This window comes from Carettochelys insculpta, chromosome 4 (assembly GCF_033958435.1).
Source record: "Carettochelys insculpta isolate YL-2023 chromosome 4, ASM3395843v1, whole genome shotgun sequence".
NCBI classification, from domain to species: Eukaryota; Metazoa; Chordata; order Testudines; family Carettochelyidae; genus Carettochelys; species Carettochelys insculpta.
The window spans coordinates 85,400,193-85,421,464 of record NC_134140.1 but is presented as its reverse complement, the minus strand read 5'-3'; the positions used below and the strand labels follow the sequence as shown (position 1 = coordinate 85,421,464).

General features: G+C 44.0%; 1 protein-coding gene across 4 annotated transcripts in view; it reads left to right on the top strand.

Moving 5' to 3' along the window:
• ARHGAP10 (Rho GTPase activating protein 10) overlaps nt 1-21,272 on the top strand; it is a 256,881-nt gene that overhangs the window by 97,949 nt on the left and 137,660 nt on the right. For all 4 annotated transcript variants that reach the window (XM_074993204.1, XM_074993205.1, XM_074993202.1 and 1 more), the window contains 3 exons: nt 5,695-5,796; nt 9,863-9,973; nt 14,002-14,106. In XM_074993204.1, the coding sequence (XP_074849305.1) occupies nt 5,695-5,796; nt 9,863-9,973; nt 14,002-14,106 (318 nt within the window). The remainder of the gene's footprint in view (nt 1-5,694; nt 5,797-9,862; nt 9,974-14,001; nt 14,107-21,272) is intronic.

The window sequence follows — 21,272 nt, the reverse complement described above, 5'->3', positions numbered from 1 at the left end:
GGGGAAGTCAGTGGATGTGATGTACCTTGACTTCAGCAAAGCTTTTGAGACGGTCTCCACAACATTCTTGTCCATAAGTTCAGGAGATCTGGATTGGATCCTTGGACTATAAGATGGATAGAAAGCTGGCTTGATGGTTGGGCCCACCGGATAGTGGTCAGTGGCTCAATATCTGGTTGGCGGTCAGTTTCAAGCGGAGTGCTGCAAGGCTCGGTTCTGGGGCTGCTGTTATTCAACATCCTTATTAATGACGTGGATGAGGGATTGGATTGCACCCTCAGCAAGTTTGTGGATGACACAAAACTAGGGGGGAGAGGTAGATAGAGAATCCAGAGTGACCTGGATAAATTGGAGGACTGGTCCAAAAGAAATCTGATGCAGTTCAACAAGAAGTGTAGAGTCCTGCACCTGGGGCAGAAGAATCCCAAGCATTGTTATAGGCTGGGGACTGACTGGGTCAGCAGCAGTATGATGGGAAGGGACCTGGGGTTGTGGTGGATGAAAGGCTGGATATGAGTAAACAGGTGTGCCCTTGTAGCCAAGAAGGCTAACGACATACTAGGGTGCATTAGGAGGAGCATTTCGAGCAGATCTAGAGAAGTAGTTATTCCCCTGTATTCGGCCCTGGTGAGGCCACATCTTGAATATTGTGTCCCGTTTTGGGCCCCCCAGTATAAAAACGATGTGGATTTGCTGGAGCAGGTTCAGCAGAGGGCAACAAAAATGATTAAAGGGTCTGGAGCACAAGACCTATAAGGATAGGCTGAGGGATTTGGGCTTGTTTAGTTTACAGAAGAGAAGACTTAGGGGTGATTTAATAGCAGTCGTCAACTTCCTGAAAGGGAGCTCTAAAAAGGAGGGTGAGAAACTGTTCTCAGTGGTGTCATATGGCGGAACAAGGAGTAATGGTCTGAAGTTGAAGAGGGAGAGGTGTAGGTTAGATATTAGGAAAAACTACTTCACCAGGAGGGTCGTGAAGCATTGGAATGCATTGCCTAGAGAGGTGGTGGATTCTCCTTCACTTGAGGTTTTTAAGTCCCAGCTTGAGAAGGTCCTGGCTGGGATGACTTAGTGGGAGTTGATCCTGATTGAAGCAGGGGGCTGGATTAGATGACCTCCTGAGGTCCCATCCATCCCTATGATTCTGTGATTTTTAAAATGCCATTAAATGCCTCTTAGTCCTCCTCAGTCCCCCAGTAAATACAAATGAGATGACACTTTACTGGGTACCATAAGAAGTGGTAGTTCTGTAAGGTGCAAAGCCATGTAGGTTGAATTACCTCGTTGCTTTTTTGAGAATAAGTGGGCTAAAAGCTCATGAAAAGACTTTTTTAAATATACTTTATAATACATTTTTAAAAATATTTTTCTATGTTAGTTTTTTGGGTTTTAAGGGAAGCTTCTCCTAGTCACTATGGGGAGGGTACAGATGTGATTATTAGAAAACTTAACAAGCTATGGATGTTGGCAGCATAGGCACATGGAAGACAAGAATCAACATCTCAGTGGCATAAGAGAGACAGAGAAGGAAAGAGCCTGAAAGGCCTTGAAAAAGAAAATGAGTAGCTTATGTTTGATGTGACAGGGAAAGGAGAGCTAGTAGCAGGATGCAAAGAGGGTGATAGTTTGTCATTTTGTCTCTGAGAAAATGATATTTGCTTCAACATTCTGAATGCATATGAGCAAGCAAGATTGTGTTTGTCTGGGCAAGAGAGAAGGATGCTGCGGTAATCTAGACAGGAGCTGACCAGAGTTGTAGCAGATAGGATAGGTCCCATCTCAGTGAAGTTTTGCAAAAGGAAGGATTAAGATTTAGACATAACCTAGATGTGAGGACTTACAGACATGCCTGAATCAAAGGCAATGCCTGGTTTACAGGCTGGAGCAATAGGCAGCATCGTAATGGTGTCCACAATGCTGGCAGGTCTTTGTGGGAGCGCAGGGGGTGAAGAGCAGCAGTGGAGATTTAAAACCTGTTCTAGCTGAATAGTAACAGAGAGGAAGCCATGCTAGTCTATACACTATCAAAACAAAAAGCAGTCAAGTAGCACTTTAAAGACGAGCAAAATAGTTTATTAGGTGAGCTTTCGTGGGACAGACCCACTTCTTCAGACCATAGCCAGACCAGAACAGACTCAATATTTAAGGCACAGAGAACCAAAAACAGAAGTAAAAAAAACAAATCGACAGGGTCAGACAAATACCCAGAAACCAGCTACTCCAAGATCGGCCCAAAAAAACCAAGAACAGAACCACTGGTCATCACCTACAGCCCCCAACTCAGACCACTGCAACGAATTATTAAAGACCTACAACCTATCCTTAATCAGGATGCCACACTCCAGAAGGCCCTGGGTGACATGCCTGTTCTCTCCTACAGACAACCTCCCAACCTCATGAGGATCCTTGCTAACAGCCACAGTCTATACCCTGGACTACCAGTTCTGGAACCTTTCCCTGCAACAAAGCCCGCTGCCAGCTTTGTCCACATATCTTCTCTGGAAATACCGTCACTGGACCTAACCAGGTTACTCGCAGAATCACGGGCACTTTCTCGTGCTCCTCTACTAACATCATATATGCCATCATGTGCCAGCAATGCCCAGATGCTTTGTATATTGGACAGAGTTCTAACTCCCTTAGACAAAGGGTCAATGGGCACAAAACAGACATCAAAACACTCCGGATCCACAAACCAGTTAGTCAACATTTTAATGGAATGGGGCATTCTGTCAATGACTTAAAGGTATGTGTGTTACTGAAAAGGAATTATCACACCGTTCTGGAAAGAGAAACAGCCGAGCTGGCTTTTATATTCAAATTTGGCACATTAATACATGGTTTAAATCGTGATGGGAACTTTGAGTCACTATAGGGGCTCGTCTGCATACTTGGCTCAATCTAATTCTTGACCTTCCCCCCACCCACCCCTCCACTCTCGGATTTGCTCACCTTGATTATCTTTTTCTGATTTGTCCTCCTTGCTTACTGTTTTTGGTTTTCTGTGCCTTAAATATTGAGTCTGGTCTGGTCTGGCTATGGTCTGAAGAAGTGGGTCTGTCCCACGAAAGCTCACCTAATAAACTATTTTGCTAGTCTTTAAAGTGCTACTTGACTGCTTTTTGTTCTAGCTGTTTACCTTTAGCTGACATCTAGCTGTACACTAGAAAATTTTCACAACAGACAGGCCTAAGATGTTTAGTTTGGACAGGAGGAGACAAGCCTGGAGTAGAGAGAGATGTCTGAGAGTTATCAGGGTAGAGATGGTAGTTGAATTTGTATTTGTGGCTGAGGTTTCTAAGAGGTCAGTGTAAGTGTCAGAAGAAAAGGGGGAGCAAGAACAGAGAGCTTGATGGAACCCTTCCTCCCCTGCTCTACCTCCCCACCCCAAAGTTGACGTGGGGAATAAGGAGGGTCCTGCACAGGACACGCTGACGGAATGGTGAGAGAGGCAGGAGGAAGACTTGGATAGGACAGAGTTACAGGAGCTGAGGGAGGACACACATTCAGGAAGAATAACATAGTCCAAAGTGTTGAAGTTGGCTGACAGTCAGGGAGGATGAGAATTGAGTATTGGTTCTGAGCTTTGGTCGGGAAGAGGACATTAGGAAACTGCATAAGAATGATTTTAGTGGGATGCAGCTGTTGAATTGGTAAGGATCTAAGATGGAGTCGGAGTAGAGGACTTCCAGCAGTGATTGTAGAGAGGATGCTCAATGAGGTTAGAGATGAAAGGGAGAAACAGTGGTGGTTTTGTGTGTAGGTATTCCCTATTTGAATGGTACCTTGCTTTTTGAGACTTTCTTAACTGCTGTCCTTTGGGTGTACAGATGCAATCCTATTTGTTTGTTGAACTGATAGCTATGGCTATGTCTACACTATGAAATAAAGTCAGATATATTGAAGTCAACTTTTTACTGCAAGGTTTTATGAATTTAATAATGAGTGTCCACAATTTTCCAGGAAGTTGTCATAGCATGTCTCCATTGCTTTACCTACATTCAGTTGCATCGCCAATGCATTGTGAGTATCTATCCCCACAGTGCCTGTTGCCCCGTTGCATGCTAGGTTTTTATGCTAGTGCCTTATGAGAAAAAATGCATCACAAGTGCTTGTTGGGTGTCTGAAGTCGTCATCATCACAGAGTGTAAAGCACCTCCGCTGTTGGAAACCAAATGGCCAGCCCAAGGAATTTTGTGCCATTTTTTTGAGCCATTTTCCCACAGCCTACCCCTAGCTTACGCTGCTACATGATGTTAGCCTGGATCCTGAACAGCTTATAGCCATTGCAGTGTTTTCTGGCCGCTTCCCAAAGTGTCACGCAGTATTTTATGAGACAAAGCTAGTGAGAGGATGAGATGTGGATGTGGGTGATTCGGATGATGATATTGAGGAACTGGACCTCAGGAATGCAAAGCTGCTGGCTGCCCTGGATGCATTGCTTGCAGTGGAGCACCAGTTCTGGAGATGTGAAACCAGCACACACTGGTGGGATGGCATTGTTTGGGAGGTCTGGGACTACCAGTAGTGTCTGCAGAACTTCCACATGCACAAGGACACTTTCATGGAACTTTGTGATTTTCTAACCGTTCCCCCCATCCCCCCACCCCGCCTGGAAGTGTAGTGATACTAGAATGAGACCTGCTTTGACAGTTCACAAGTGAGTAGCAATTGCCTTGTGGACGTTTGCAACACCTGACAGCTACCAGTCAGTGGGAAATCAATTCAGGGTGGGCAGATCAACTGTGTGTGCCCCAGTGATCCAGGTAATCGAGGCAACTGGTGCCTGTCTAATGGGGAAGACCATCACTCTGGGAAATGTGCAGTACATAGTGGACTGCTTTGCTGCCATGGGGTTTCCTATCTGTGGTGGGGTGATAGATGGAGCACACATCCCCATCCTGGCCTCAGAGTATACAAACTGCAAGGGGTACTTCTGCATGGTGTTGGTGGATCACAAAGGTTGTTTCACCAACATCTACATAGGATGGTCAAGAGAGGTGCTTGACGTGCACATCTTTAGAAATTCAGGTCTGTACAGAAAGCTTCAGGATGGGTCTTTCTTCCCAGACCAGAAAATCAATGTTGGCGATGAGGAGATGCCCACAGTGATACTGTGTGACCTTGCTTACCTTCTGGTCCCTTGGCTAATGAAACCATACACAGACATTGTGGACTGCAGGAAAGAGCACTTCAACTGCAGGCTGAGCAAGTGCAGAATGGTGGTGAAATGTACCTTTGGCCATTTAAAGGCCAGATTCAGGTGCCTTTTGACCTGTTTGGCTCTTTACCAGACCAACACCCCCCCGCCACCTCCGTGGTTGCAGCATGCTGCATTTTCCATAATAATTGTAAAACAAAGGGGGAAAATGTCATGGCAGTCTGGGTTGCAGAGGCAGATGCCCTGGGCATTTCTTATGCACAGCTGGGCACCAGGGCATTCAGCAACGAACATGAAGAAGCAACGGCAATCAGGGAAGCTTTGAAAAATCGCTTTATGAATAAGCAGACAGCCACATGAATCTGCTGCATTTAACTGTTGTGATTTAACTCTACCCACCCACAATGATGTGTCCTTGACCATTATGAAAGCACTTCCAGTTGCACCCTACCTCATGTGAACTAATAAATGATACTGTTCTTTATTTTCATATATAAGTGAGTGATAGTGAATGAATTGCTTTTTATTTACAGGAGGAAAAGAAGAAATTTGATAAAGAGACTGAGAAAAACTACAGTTTGCTAGAAAAGCATTTAAATTTGTCTGCTAAGAAGAAAGAGCCACACCTATTAGAGGTATTGCTGTTAGTTTCTTCATCAGTTTGCTGAAAATGAAGGTCTGTCTTTTTTGCTTTTAGCACTTTAATATATTAAAGAAACTACAAAAACACACTTAGGCTGTTGACAGCAAAATTGCCTTTAATTAAGGAAATTTGGTTTTATTTAAGAAAATCAATATTGGTAGGACCATTGCCATTGTTTGTCTTTTATATTAAGTGTACATGTTTATAATACATATACACAGTTCTACTGGACTTGATAACTTTTACAGCCAGTTAAAGGAGCAGGAAAGCAGGAACATAGTGGTAACAAACTTGTGCATTGTAATATACAGATAAGGTTGACAGCTAGACAGTTGACATAATGGAATGTTAAATGCAATAACTTGCATACTTTTTTATTTTTTAAATTTGGAGACCCTGATCAAATGTTTCTACATAAGAGGAGGAAAGATTGTTTTAGCTCAAGACTTAAAAGCCTTGGTTTTGTTAAAAACAAGCAATCCTCTAGCACCTTTAGGACTAGTGATTTTATTTATTATGTAATGAGCTTTTGGGGGTAAGACCCACTTCATCCTTTTGTCCCTAAGTCATGGGTGTGCAAACTAGGGGCTCTCCTGCTTGGGGTGGGTGCAAATTTCAGAAGGAGAGGGCAGAGCACAATTGGTTCCTCCACCCTCAGGGGCCTTCCGCTGCCTCCTGCAGCTTCTGTTAGCTCAGCAGCATTTCTCTGTGCAGTGCAGTGCTGCCTGCCCGCCTCCATTGGCAGAAGACCAGCTTCATTTCACCCCACCTCTCCCCCACTCTGCAGCTGCCCTGAGCTAGGCTGACTTGTGTGCCAGCCCTCCTGCCCGCTAGGGGACCACTGGTCCTGGGGAGCACTGGAATAATTTCTGGTCTTCTAGCCTGAGCAAGCTAAGAGGCACGTGTTGCAGAGGCAGATGGATGGGGGGAAGCTTCTACCGGGACAGCCCCTTTGTTCAGCTTCCAAGACAGTGCAGGCTTTACTTTTTCTTTTTTTTTTTAACTCTCCATGTGCAGTTATGTTGATCATTTGTTTTGTTCTTCTGTTTAACTTTGCCCAGGAAGCGTGGAAATGGGACCGGAGGTGGTGGTGGAATGGGCTCTTTAAACAGCATGCTGTTGGCTTTTTGACCCTGCCCCCCGCCACACCTGGAGATTATAAACAAAATGTTTCCATCACCTTCATTCATAAAAATCATTTTCACAATCAGCCCAATAATTTGAGCACCTAGGTCATACTCACATTTCATCAGCATATTAGCTTTGCATATTGTGTTACTCAGAAAGTTAGACCCTGATTCTGCAAATCCATAGCTGTGTCTACACTACAAAAATAACTCCAAAGTTGCTTACTTTGAAGCTTCGAAGCTGAGCATCTACACACACCCTACTAAGAAGTTAAACTTCGAAGTAGGGCACTACTCCATTCCTGGGAATCGAGTAAGGACTTCAAAGTTGGGCTCCCTACTTCAAACTAAACTTCAAAGTAAGGGAAAATGCGTGTAGATTCTCTGCTACTTCAAAGTTAAGTTCACACACCCTATGTATGCTAAACTTGGAACATGTAAGTAGTCCAGTTGAAGTCTTAACTTTAGGATCATGGGTAGGATCATGTTTGTAGGATCAAGGATAAAAAGTGTTCTTATGACATTGATCAGATACCACCAAAGCCTTGATACAGAAAAATTGAAAGTTATTTTCCACCTTTTTATGGGCCATATATTGGGGCGTATCTAAAGGTCAGTAAATCTGTACACATCTAAAACAGAGATGAGATGACACCTAAGTGGAAATGTAAAACAGCCCAGAGAGAGTAGCCCTTGAGCCATGTTGAACAGATGTCTATTAACAGTACTAGTTCCACTTTTTCAAAGTACAGAAAGTGAAAATAGAGGTATTTGTAATTTAATTCAATAAAGAAAATTAAAGTTCACTTTCAACAATTCCTTATCAATTGAAATATTCTTTAAAACCTTATGGCTGTGTCTATACTAGTACAAATCTTTGAAATGGCCGCACGGTTCGTCCAGATGGGGCTCCTTTTCGAAAGGACCCCGGGAACTTCCAAATACCCTTATTCCTATCTGCTGATAGGAATTAAGGGGAGTTCAAAGTTCGCGGGGTCCTTTCGAAAAGGAGTGTGGACGAGCTGCGTGGCAGCAAAACACGGCAATTTCAAAGAGCTGCGGCCAGTGGCATGCTAATGAGGTGCTGAATATGCATTTCAGTGCCTCATTAGTAATCTTCAAAATGGCCATTTGCATGACCATTTTGAAGATTTGTGCCAGTGTAGGTGTAGCCTATAAGACTTTAAATGAAACAAAGAAACTTTTGCATAAGCTGAAGGAAAGGTGTATGCATTAAATTAGTGGGGTTGGCTACTAAATTAGTCATACCCTTCACTTTCTGTGTCCTCCTCTTTATGCATACGTAGTGTGCATTGAAATGAGAGTTAAAAGTGAACATGTCAAAACCAAGAAAACATGTCAGTTATGCTAGCATCAGGGGCCCTTGCACAGTAATATAGCTTCTGTCAATGCAGAATTGTTCCTGTAACTGTGAGGTGTGATGCAGTCTCTTACCTTAGAAAAGGTTAGGGAATGAAATCCTTCATTGACAGGCAGATTGACTAGTTGGCTGTGATGAGGAATAGTGCCACCTGAGGCCTTGAACAGATTAAAAAAAAATAGATTGCCGGTCCTTCGCTTCACCTAGGTAGCCCCAGTTCTGAGTGGCCAGGTGCCTCATGGGACATAGATAAGATTGTAGCGAGGTTTACTATTTCTTATTGGGCCCTTTCCATGACTACATCTGATGATTGTGAGCAGCTATGTATTGCATATAATAAGCTATAGCCATGACTAACTTTTGCAAATGATTGATTGAGCTATCTGTTTTATTTTAAACCTACTTCTCTAATTTTGCAAACATGCAGACAGTTACAGTATATGGTTCATTTTAAACGTGAGCATTCACAAACTGTTGGAACAGAGCAATAGAAGATTGTTGTGTTTTGTTAAGTACAAAACATTTTGAAGCAGGGTTTGACTTATGGTCACTTCATAACACAATAGTTAACGTTGTAGCTGCACCCTGTTTTAATATTTTTTGAGTTGAATATAGTGGTAAGTCTGGGTTCTTCCTTTCTTATTCTGTCCCTTCCTTTTTCTCCTCTTTCTCTGGAGTTTGCATCTTTTGGGGTCTCAGGCTTTTATGGGACTCCTGGAACTAGGGTTACCATTTCATTCAGGACGACTTTGGAATGACACAATGTCCTTTGCTCTTATTTATTTTAATTAGGGGAGTACATGAGATCAGTATTTCATAGGTACATAAGCCAAAATAATATGACATCTGCATGGGTCCCAACTAAGGCCACGTTTAGTAAATTTCCAATTATTGTAGACTGTGTGGCTCGTTTAATACTCGACTGAAGGTTGGGCTATTTTAAATTGTTTTATCACTAGTAATACACAGTACAAATGCTTACTGAATCAAAGAAACCCTCAGCAAGTACGATGGAAGCTATATTATCTTCTTTCTTGCCATCCAGTTCCTACATGTTCAGTATGGGCATGAGAGGAAGAGATGAAATTTTCAAGTAGTTTCAGTACAACAGCATTTTTCTGGGGGGTAGAATGTAATATATAATGAGAGAGAATCTTCTTCAGCTTTAGCACTTCCACCAAGGGCAGAATGGAAGCAGTTCACATCTTTTAGGTATGAATCTCCTTATCCACACTGTATCTATACAGGGCCCTCTTGTGTGATATTTAATCAGCTTATGTTTGCACTGACGTGTTTGTGATCTCCATTTCAACTAAAATGAAATGCTATGCGAGTTTCCAAAAACATTCCATCTTCTAAAACAAAACACAATCAAGCATATGGTAAAAGGCATTGCTGTGAACGTATCCAAAGTAAACTACAATAATGAATGATGTGTAATTTGCCTGGAGAGTCTTAACACTTAACTATCTTCAGCTCTGTATACATGTCATTCTGAAGCTGTCTGCATAGTGTCTATGAAACCTAAAACAGCTCTATTCTGTCTGTAGGCAGATTACCAAGTGGAGCAAAACAGAAAACACTTTTATGAACTGTCACTTGAATATGTGTGCAAGCTGCAAGAGATACAGGAAAGAAAGACGTTTGAGTGTGTGGAGCCTGTAAGTACTCTAGAATTTATTATGTAAAAATTATATAAAAATTTATGTTAAAAAAAAAACAAACAACAACCCTGATGCCTTTTGAGAAAGGGAAGAGATGGTGTGTAAAAAAGGATGAAAAACAGAGGATCAGAGCTGATTTCTGCTTTCTAAGAAAACTAAATAACTGAACAGCTAAGTAGAATTAAAAACCATAATGTTACATTTATGCAAGCTCCTAGTATAGAGATGCAAACTCATTTAGCTTAAACCCTCCAATGTAATTTCAACTTGGTTACCTTGATGTAAATTTTTGAGTACAGGCAAGCCCTGGAAACATTCTGCAAAAGTTTGTATTGATGTAATTCATAGTCCTGAAACATAACATTTAAATAATTCAAACAGCATGTTTCCATTCTACGGTTTGCAGGTTCAGCACCTATTTACTTCATTTATAGATGAGTCCACTCACTGCAAGGCTGCATCTGGTCTAAAATCTCAAAGCAAAATTAGTCTGAAATGATAAAACCTGGCCAGGGTTGAAAATGTGTAAACTTATAAATTGCACTTGGTTTCAAGCTAAACCATAAAAATCTTACCCAGGCTTATTCAAAGTTCCTTCAGAGGCTTGTTGTAAAATTTCCCCAAACCTGCACAGATAGCAGTTGAGTTAGGTTTGTAGCAAAGCTTCAAACTATGGCAGTATTTCCTGGTTTCACATGTATTTAGGAAACATTTAGAGACCCCTTTATTGAGAGTGTGCATGTGCGTGGTGTTTTTCAGAAGGGTGTAGGAATTTTAAGATGCGTCTTATTGACTTGTGGTCCTAAATCATTTAGACCTTTCCTACAAAAAGATTTTGTCACAGTATGACTTACTCTGTTAGGGGGTGATTATTTTTCCTTTAAACACAGTCACATCAGTATAGAATCTTCTATGGACAATGGTAGTGGTTAAAAATGCTCTTCCCAGCAGAGTTTATTCTTTTTGCATATAGGAATAACCTATACTGGTAGAAGTCCTCAGCGATAAACAGTGTCCACAGTAGCAGGATTGTGTCGTCAGAGCAATACAAGCCAATTTGAACTGGTAGCACAGCTTGTTTGTAGAGTATGTCTTGGGTGTTTTTGCATCTCCACTCCTACCTCCCCCCAGTTCCATTAAAGCAAATTAAAATCAATGAGTTTGGTATTGTGGTATCTAGCAATTCCATAAAAAAAGCCTTAACTTCCTGAAAACCCTATTAAAGCTAGTACCTCTCCAAATTCCGTTTTCAAACTTCATGTCCATACCAAGGTGAACTAGTTATTTCTGCTGTTTCTCACAACAAGCTTTGCCCATGGAACCTGAGTAAGCACTGTGTGCTTGATTTTTATCTGAATATAATAGAAGTCTTTTATATTCAATGTATGTGGATTCTAATTTCTTGTTTTCAATTTTTGCTCACTCACCTTCACCTACAGATGCCCCTAGCAGAAGGTTTGGTTTGCTTGGGTTCTGTAAGTTCTGCATCAGAGCATTGCTATTTTAAGACATCTGAGAGCATGCTCCATACCTGGTGTCTCTCAGATTTTGGAAGATATCACTCAGATTTGAAACTTTGCGTTAAGTGCAGTAGCTGTCTTTAAAAATCTCACATTGTTACCTTTTTTGCAATTTATCAGATCTGTGGTGAAAGTATTCTTTAAATGAGCAACATGTGCAGAGTCATCATCTAAGACTGTTATAACATGAAATGTGTGGCAGAATGTGGGTAAAACAACAGATGACATAACATTTTCCCCAAAGGAGTTAAGTCATGTTTTTAACAAGTGTCATTGGCATAGTTGCATGCCTCTGCAAGGGAGTCTGAACCAAGAAGGCATAGAATCACAGAACACTAGAACTGGAAGAAACCTTGAGAGGTCATCAAGTCCAGTCCCCCTGCCCTTTTATGGCAGCAGCAAGCACCATCTAGACCAGGGTTTCCCAAACTTTATATAGTTGGGACCCAGTTTATTTCCGTACCTTTTTTTTTTTTTTTGTGGCCCAAAAATATAAACACATATTTAAAAAAAAAAAAAAAAAAAAAAAAAAAAGGATAATAGTACGTAGCGATAATTTGTATATTTTCTAAGGACTGTTGGTTTTTTTTTTTTTCTTCCAAGGACCGATACTGGTCCGTGGACCACAATCTGGGAAATGCTGATCTAGACCATCCCTTATAGATGTCTGTCTAATGTTCTCTTAAACATCTCCAGTGATGGAGATTCCATGACCTCCCTATGCAATTTATTCCAGTGTTTAACCACCCTGATATCTGGGAAGGTTTTCCTACTGTCCAACCTAAACCTCTCTTGCTGCAGTTTAAGCCCATTGCTTCTTGTCATTCCTCAGAGGCCAAGTAGAACAATTTTTCTCCCTCCTCCTTATAACCCTCTTTTAGGTAGTTGAAAACCGCTATCATGTCCCCTCTAAATCTTTTATTTTCTAAACTAGACAAGCCCAATTCTTTCAATCTTCCATCAGAGCTCATGTTCTCTAGACTTAATCATTCTTGTTGCTCTTCTCTGGACCTTCTCCAATTTCTCCACATCTTTCTTGCAATATGGTGCCCAAACTTGGACACGCTGTTCCAACTGAGGCCTAATCAGTGCTGAGTAGAGTGGAAGAAGAACTTCTCATGTCTTTCCTAACGGCACTCCTCTTAATGCATCCCAGAATCCTATTTGCTTTTTTTGCAACAGCATCACACTGACTCATGTTTAACTTGTAGTCCACTAAGACCCCTAAATCCCTTTCTGCAGTACTTCTTGCCAGACAGTCTCTTCCCATTCTGTATGTATGAAGGTGATTGTTCCTTTATAAGTGGAGTACTTTGCATTTGTCCTTATTAAACTTCATCCTGTTTATGTCAGACGACTTCTCCAGTTTGTTCAGATCATTTTGAATTATGACCCTAACCTACAAAGCAGTTGCAGCCACTCCCAGCTTGGTATCATCTGCAGACTTAGTATGTGTACTCTCTGTGCCAACATCTAAATTGTTGATGAAGATATTGAACAGAACTGGTCCCAAAACAGACTCCCTGCAGACCCCCACTTGTTATGCCCTTCCAGCATGATTGTGAAATGTTTAATAACTACTGTCTGAGCGAGGTTATCTAGCCAGTTTTGCACCCACCTTATAGTAGCGCCATCTAAGCTGTATTTGTGTAGTTTATTGATAGGAATATCACGCGAGACCGTATCGAATGCATATGACTGTGTAGCATATCTGGCATGTAAATACCTTAGAATGCCTACTACAAATGTGCCATATGAACATCTCTTTTCACTTTCTGGTGGCTTTGTAAATAAAAAAGGGGCAACACTTTCTCTCAAATTTTTTGTCTTAATGATTGGCTGAACCAGCAATGGACTTGTATTCTTCAAAGTTTTGCATTAGTTTGTTTTGAGTGGAATTACCAAACACAACCCCCCACTTTTCCAGTTGCACTTTTCATGATAAAAAGATTTCACAAAAGTATTATATAAGGTGAATTGAAAAGACAATTATTTGTTTATCCTTTTCACAGTGCAAATATTTGTAATAAAAATAATATAAAGTGAGCACAGTACACTTTATATTCTCTGTTGTCATTCAAGTTAATATATTAAGAATGTAGAAAAACATCCAGAACTATTTAATAAATCTCAATTGGTATTCTGTTGTTTAACAGTGTGACTAAAACTGATTAATTGCAATATAATTCTGAGTTAATTACGTGATTTAACTGTAATTAATCAGAAGTCCTAATTCTGGTTGAATGACTGCTTAAAATAAAGATAATCTGGAAGCAAGTCATGTTTCACAGAGCTTAGTTATGCTGCTAGCCATTTTTATCTAAATAGCTTTTCATGAATAGTAGACATTAGTAAGAATATATTTTGTTAAAACAAGAACCTAATGATAGTTTTTGTTCACAGAAGCATTTAAAAGAACAAGTAAAGACTTAATGAAAATGCAGCAATCCTTTTGTAGCAGTTGGTGTTCTTCATGCTAAGAAAGTTCTCCTGCTTGTCTTCCAGGTGCTGTCATTTTTTCAGGGTATGTTCACTTTCTATCATCAGGGTTATGAACTTGCCAAAGACTTCAACCACTACAAAACGGCTCTGCAGATCAATATCCAGAATGTAAGTAAAGATGATTTATATGTAATCTGTTTACAAATTTTTGAAATGTAAAAATGTGTACCGTGTGTTTGGATAACTTGTTTCTTGGTGAGTTAATCAAGTGAAACTTTGGGGTTATGGTGCCATCTTCTGGCTAACCAACTATGTGGCTGAATGAGCAATTGTTCAATAATTGAGAATGCAGCCACATAGTGTTCTCTAAAACAACGAGAAGTCCTGTGCCACCTATAGACTAACAGATTTTTTGGAATATAAGCTTTTGTGGGCAAAGACCCACTTCGTCAGATGCATGATATGCATGTGGGTCTGGGAGGAGAATGAAAACAAGTGTCAGAAACGATGCTGAGGTTGACAGCCAGAAAGGTGTTGGTCTTTGCCCATGACAGTTTATGCTCCAAAAAAAATCTGGCAGTCTATAAGGTACCACGTTTTTGCATACAGACTACCACGGCTACCTCTCTGATACTAGTGTTCTCTAACACTCTTTCAAATATTTTCTCTTCTTTTTTCATTGTTTGCTTATAAACTCTTCCATGCTCACACTAAATGAGTTTCAGTTGACAGCAACTAACCATTTGTTTTAATTATGTGCAGTTTGTTGTCTCAGAGATTTGGCAATGGAATACAGGTTTGTTTGTTTTTTAAGGTCACGAATCTGAATTCAGATTGGCAATGGCTTGTAGCCAATCCATGGAACTACACTGTAGGTAACTGAAAAATATATGGTGAGACAGGCTTCCTAACAATGCTTGTCACACTTGGTGGCACTTGCATTAAAGGAGCCTGAGGAAGAATGACGTGGAGGCTCTGAACCAGACTCTGCTCTTCAGAGTGCAACTTTCTGAGAGTAATGTACTTAAAGCCCTCAAGCAGAGAAGCTGCTGTTTAAGGAAATTTAGACTTATGTTGCCTGTGCAATGTTTGTTTTGTTGCTTGGTTTGTTGGTCTCCAGGGCTGTCTGAGATCAGGACATTGTACTTCTAGGAAGTTATAATCTAATTATAGACATGAATTGATGAGTCAGAACAACAGACAGTAGTGGGCAGAAAAGTGCTATACTAATATGTGGCTATGTAAGTTTACATCTTTGATGACCACTCTTGCATTTCCTTTTTGTTCATGTACATCATTTGGTACATTCACCCACTCTCGTTGTATTGTGTTGCAGAGGGAGTTTTTCTGTTGTGACATTGTTCTAGTGGGCTTCCTGGAAAAAGTCCCTTTTTCTGAAAGGAATTGATTGAGAGGTCTTCCCCACTGTGTTTGAGAGGTTTTCCCCACTGTGTTGGAGAGATGATTTCAGGCACAGATGGCAGCATAAAAGAAGGCACCAAGGTGTAAGTAGAAGGATAGCGGAAGAGGACTTGAATTTGATATTGGCATTATAGCAAAAAAGGTGATGTAGGGCAAGATAATAAATAAGGTCTGAAATACAGGCCAGGATGAAGTTGTACGGAGCTTTTTGAACAAAGGTGATGAGCTGACCTTGAAATTGTATGTAAAGATGAGCCCCTGAGAAGTTTGAAGAGGGAAACGTTGTGGTCAAATCAGTGAGAAGGGAAACAATCTTTGTAGCACTATTATGAAGGGATTGAATGGCAGCAATATTTGCATCAGGAAATGCAGATGTTTTAGTATTCAAGTTCGGAGTTTATTATAATAACTGCTGGAATTGAGAGGCCCCCTTGGATTTCCAAATGTTCTAGAAGAAGGAATAGCAAACTGTGTAACAGACTTGGATGTGGGAGGAGAAAGAAAAGAAGTGTAAAAAATGATGCTGAGGTTGAAAGCCTGAAAGGTGTGGAGGTCAGTGAGTTGTTGAATGTGAAGCACCTCTCTGTTAATATAGTCGTGTGGTCTCCCCAAGTGGCATGGAATCATAATTGATTTTTCAATCAAGGTTGGATGTTTTTCTACAAGATCTGTTCTTCTTCGAGTGGTCCCCGTGGGTGCTCCACAATAGGTGTCGGGCTCACCCGGCGCCGCAGATCGGAAATCTTCCAGAAGTTTCTCCTGGATCGCGCATGCGCTGGTGCGCGCCGCCCCCCTGCGCGCCACCGGCCGTGTGAGCGATCCGGTCCCCGCCAGTTCCTTCTCAACCGCCATCGGCTGCAGTCGGAATCCACTCAGGCTAAGGCCAGAGTCAGATTACTTAGTGGTTTTTTTCCACGTGTAATTTGTTGTTTTGGTTATTAAACAAAAAAAAAAAAAAAAAAAAAGAGAGAGAGAGAGAAAGCAAAGACAAGGAATATCAAAAAAAAGAAAAAAGAGAGGAGTGGAGAAGAGAAGAGCGGACGTGAAGGCCATTTAGGCCGCCCGCTGCCCCGCAGGCCGGTGATCACTATTTGGGGTGGAAATGCACAAATTAAGCGCTAAGTACCCTATTAACAATAAAGGACTCACCGCAATGGACTCTTCAGGTTTTAAAAAGCGGGAGTCATGCCGTGAAGCTATGCCGGCCTCCATGGTGCATAGCGAAGGCATCCAACAACTGGGGGAATTACAGCTTACCCAGACGTGTTCTCACTGTGCTGAGCTAACAGCCAGGGCCAGGAAAGACAGAGCAATGAGGCGTAAAATGCTCTTGTTGATAAGGCTCTCCAGCTGGAGTTGCCGGAGAAGCCTCACCCAGAAGGGCCCTCTGGGTTGCATAAGAGGAGGGCAGCTTTTCTCTCTCACCCCCTCAGCACAGAAACAAAGAAAACTCTCCCTGGCTTGATCCTTGCTGTGCGTTTGCAGCGAGCAGGACGAGCGGAGCACACAGCCACCAGCCGCATACTCAGGCAAGCGGCAGCGCGGCAGCGCACGTGGCAGAGGCTGAGCCTCCGATTATTCAACAGCCGGCACGCACGGTGCCTAGAGCGTGAGCCAGGCAAGCGCCGGAACTGGCGGCACCGCCACAGGCGGCACAGACCCCCGCGGCACCAGCGGTGCAGGGCTGTCAGGCATGGAACCTGCAGGCACCGGAGGGGGATACCCGTGGGGCACCACAGCTGACGGTGCCGAGCGTGGCGCTGACAGTGGGGCCGAGATCCCCAGCACGGAAGGGGGCGGTGCCGGCCCCGCAGTGGAGGGGCAAGGCAACATCAAAAACCCGGCACCGCAGTCCATCTCTGGACAGGGCTGCGCTGCTGTTAGCACCAAGCCCTCCCCCTGTGATACACACACTGCACCGAAGGCCTGTGTCTCCACCGGCCCATCCAGAAAAAAAAAACAAAAACAAAAACTCCTTCTCCGTTCCTCCAACCAATGTCACCATGGCTTGGGCCACCTTCACCATTTCTGGGATTGGATCCCCTGGCGTACTATCACAAGCCAGTTTCACTTCTATCTGTGTCGTCGCAGAGGTCTCACTCTCCCAGACATCGGGGGTACACACCCCGCGAGTGGTCTCTGTCTCCATCCCCGGACCCTTGCCCGTGCTGCCATGGTCGTCCTTATCAGACTGGACACAGACAAACCACAGGCCTACACCCAGGGGCAGGTGCCCCCCCCGGCCGCTCAATACCCCTGTGGGCACTCCTAATCAGGGACGGAAACACAGTTGTCTAAAGGGGAGTTAATTTTAGAACCCCAAGACTTTTCTTCACGATCCTCCGGTGAGCAAGTGTATCATCGACCTCAGGAACCCGAGGGTTCAAGGGAGGTTTACCTTAGTGGTTCCTCCTCATCCTCCCCAGATGAGGCTATGGCCCCCGGGGATGTCTCTCCCCCGGATGACTTTAAACAGTTTCAGGAGCTGTTTAGAAGGGTGGCTTTCACGCAAGACATTCAAACAGCAGAGGTGCAGGAGAAACATCACAAACTCCTGAAAAATTTGAGACCCCCGGCTTCATCCAAAATTGCTATTCTGCTGGACAAAGCCATTCTGGAGTCAGCCACTACTACATGGCAGACTCCGGCCTCTGTTCCGCCTACGAACAAGAGAGCGGATAAGAAATACTTCGTCCCGGCAAAGGGCATGGAGTTCCTCTTCAGTCACTCACAACCAAATTCTTTGGTGGTCGGGTCGTCCCAGCAGAGGTCAAAGGCTTCTCAGTACAAATCGGGGGATCGGACAAAGATGCTAAGAAGCTAGAGCTGTTTGGCGGGAAGGTATATTCCTCTCCTATCCTACTGTTGAGAATGGCAAATTATGGGCACACCTAGCAAACCATAATTTTGATAATTACTCCAGGCTTACTCCCCTCATGGATTCACTTCCGGAACATAAAAAGCCGGTGTTAAAGGCGATGGTTCAAGAGGGCTATGCAGCATCGTGGACGGGAGTCCAGATCGCCCTGGACATGGTGGACACGGTGGCACGTTCAACGGCTACAGCAGTGGTCATGCGTAGAGAATCCTGGCCCCAGACGTCGGGTATCTCGAGGGACCTACAGGCGAAGATCATGGACCTTCCCTTTGATACACAAAAGCTGTTTGTGGACTCAACCGACTCGGTCCCTCACCCCAGTAAGGACTCGAGAGCTACACTTAGAACCTCGGGCATTTATACTCCCCCATACAGGAGGGAAAACTTTTACCCTCAGCAAAGACGCTACGCTTACAACCACAGCATGCTCAATATCAATGGGGCTACAACCAAGGGCGCTATCAATAGCGGCAACAGTACAGAACTCCTAGGCGATGTTCTTAACAAAGCCGTATGCCCTCGGGTCAGGCCTAAAGGCAACAAGTTTGACGGGTATGTCGGGGGCTGCACTATCAATACCCTCGCTCAATGCCACTCTTTTTTCATGTTCCATCATCGCCTCAGACCGTTCCACTCCCAATGGCAAAAGATCACCACAGACATATGGGTGCTGGAGATCATAGCCACGGGTTACGCGATCCCCTGCCAGTTGCTTCCACCGACGAAGCCTCCCACCAGGCCTCACCTCAGGGACGCTGCCACGAGGCGAGGCTCAAGCAGAAGGTGACTCACCTTATGTTCATAAGGGCGGTGGAAAGAGTGCCGGAAAAATTCCAGGGGAAGGTTTTTATTCACACTACTTCCTACCAGAGAACAAAACAGGACACTGGAGGCCATCTTAGATCTTCGGGGCCTCAACAGTTACTTGCGTAAGCAACGGTTTCAGATGATCACAGTTGCCTTGATACTCACGGCACCGGACGATGGAGACTGGGTTGCAGCACTCGATTTACGAGATGCTTACTTTCATATAACAATCCATCCGGCACACAGACGCTTCCTCCGCTTCGTGGTCAGCCAGGAGCTCTTCCAGCACAGGGTTCTTCTGTTTGGCCTCTCCTCGGCCCCCAGAGTCTTTACCAAAACCCTGGCAGTGGTATCAGCCTACCTGCTGATTTTTTTTCCCATATCTGGACGACTGCCTGCTAAAAGGGACCTCGAAGGCAGAGGTCTCACGCATGATACGCGTCACAGCAGACACGCTTCTTCGCTGGGCCTAGTCATCAACCTCGCAAAGTCAAAGTCCGAACCCACACAACATATAGAGTTCATAGGGGCACGCATAAACTCTATCACAGCAAGGGTGTACCTACCTGACGCCCGCTTGCGCGCAGTCAGTTCGCTGGTGCAAGTCACTACATACAGTCCCACGGTGCCGGTCTTAACGTGCCTACAGCTGCTGGGCCATACGGCGGCAGCGACATTTGTGGTACAGAATGCCAGGTTGCACATGTCAAGCCTGTAGCATTGGCTGGTGAGCGTTTACAGACCGGCATCCCACACTGTCCACAGGGTGGTGTCGCCCACAACAGAGGTGCGTAGATCCCTGGTGTGGTGGGAAAATCTGCTAGTGGGGGTGCCTTTTCACCAACCACCAATTTCTGGTTTTTTCTTACTACCGACGCCTCCCGCATAGGATGGGGAGCGCACATCGGCGACAAGGTAACGTAAGGGCTATGGTCCCCTGCGGAACAGACGCTGCACGTAACCATGCCGGAGCTCAGAGCAGTGTTCAACGCCTGCAAAAATTTTCCAGATTACCTACGTGGCAAAGTAGTTAGGATTCAATACCGACAATACCTCCACTATGTTTTACATGAATCGACAAGGAGGAGCACAATCCCGTGCCCTATGTGCGGAAGCAGTCCAATTGTAGAATTGGTGCATCGCCAACAACATAACGTTGAAAGCCTCGTACTTGCCGGGCGCTCACACCGTGAAAGCAGATCAGCTGAGCAGGCGCTTTGCAACCACGCACGAATGGCAGATCCACTCCGATCTGCTACGGCACATTTTTCGTACATGGGGGTTTCCCCAGATCAATCTGTTTGCCACAAGGTCTTGCACAAGCCAGAAGGGAGAGAGCTCGCATGATACTCATAGTCCCACTTGGGATCGGCAGCAGTGGCTTCCCTTGCTTTTGCGCATGTCAGACCGCCCACCGCTCCCTCTACCAGTGGCACCGGACTTAGTCACGCAGGCTCAGGGGTCCTCAGTGCACCCGTACCCTCAGGGTCTGCACCTACAAGCATGGCTAATCCATGGCTCAGCTCTTTAAAGAGCACGTGTACAGAGAGAGTACAAGAAGTCCTGGAATGTAGACGAAGGACCTCCACCAGGAGGACTTACAAGCAGAAATGGACTCGATTCACATCCTGGTGTTCCGCCAAGCAGTTAGCTCCCCTTGACGTTCCTATACCTATAATACTAGAATACTTATTGGACCTCAAGAGAGGCGGGTTTTCTCTATCCTCGCTAAAGGTCCACCTCGCTGCTATATCAGCCTTTCGGCATACAGAGGAAGGGCCCATGGTATTCGCCCATCCTCTTGATACCAGGGGCTGGTAAACCTGTACCTCCCTCGGAAACCGCTTCCACCATCGTGGAATTTGGACTTGGTGCTCAGCACACTATTGGGTCCACCTTTTGAACCATTAGCCACAGTTCCCATACGTCTCCTTATGATAAAAAAACAAAACAAAACAACCTTCCTCCTTGCTACTACGTCAGCCCGCATGGTGAGTGAGCTCGCGGCAGTGATGGCAACGCCGCACTGCACAGTATTCTCAAAGGAGGCGGTAACCTTAAGGCTGCACCCAGCCTTTGTTCCAAAAGTCTCTTCGGAGTCCAATCTTAACGAGCCAATAGTTTTACCCTTGTTTTACCCGAAGCGTCACAGCTCCAGCACGGAGGCACGCCTGCATCTCCTGGATGTGAGGAGGACGTTGGCCTTCTACATAGACAGAACTAAGTC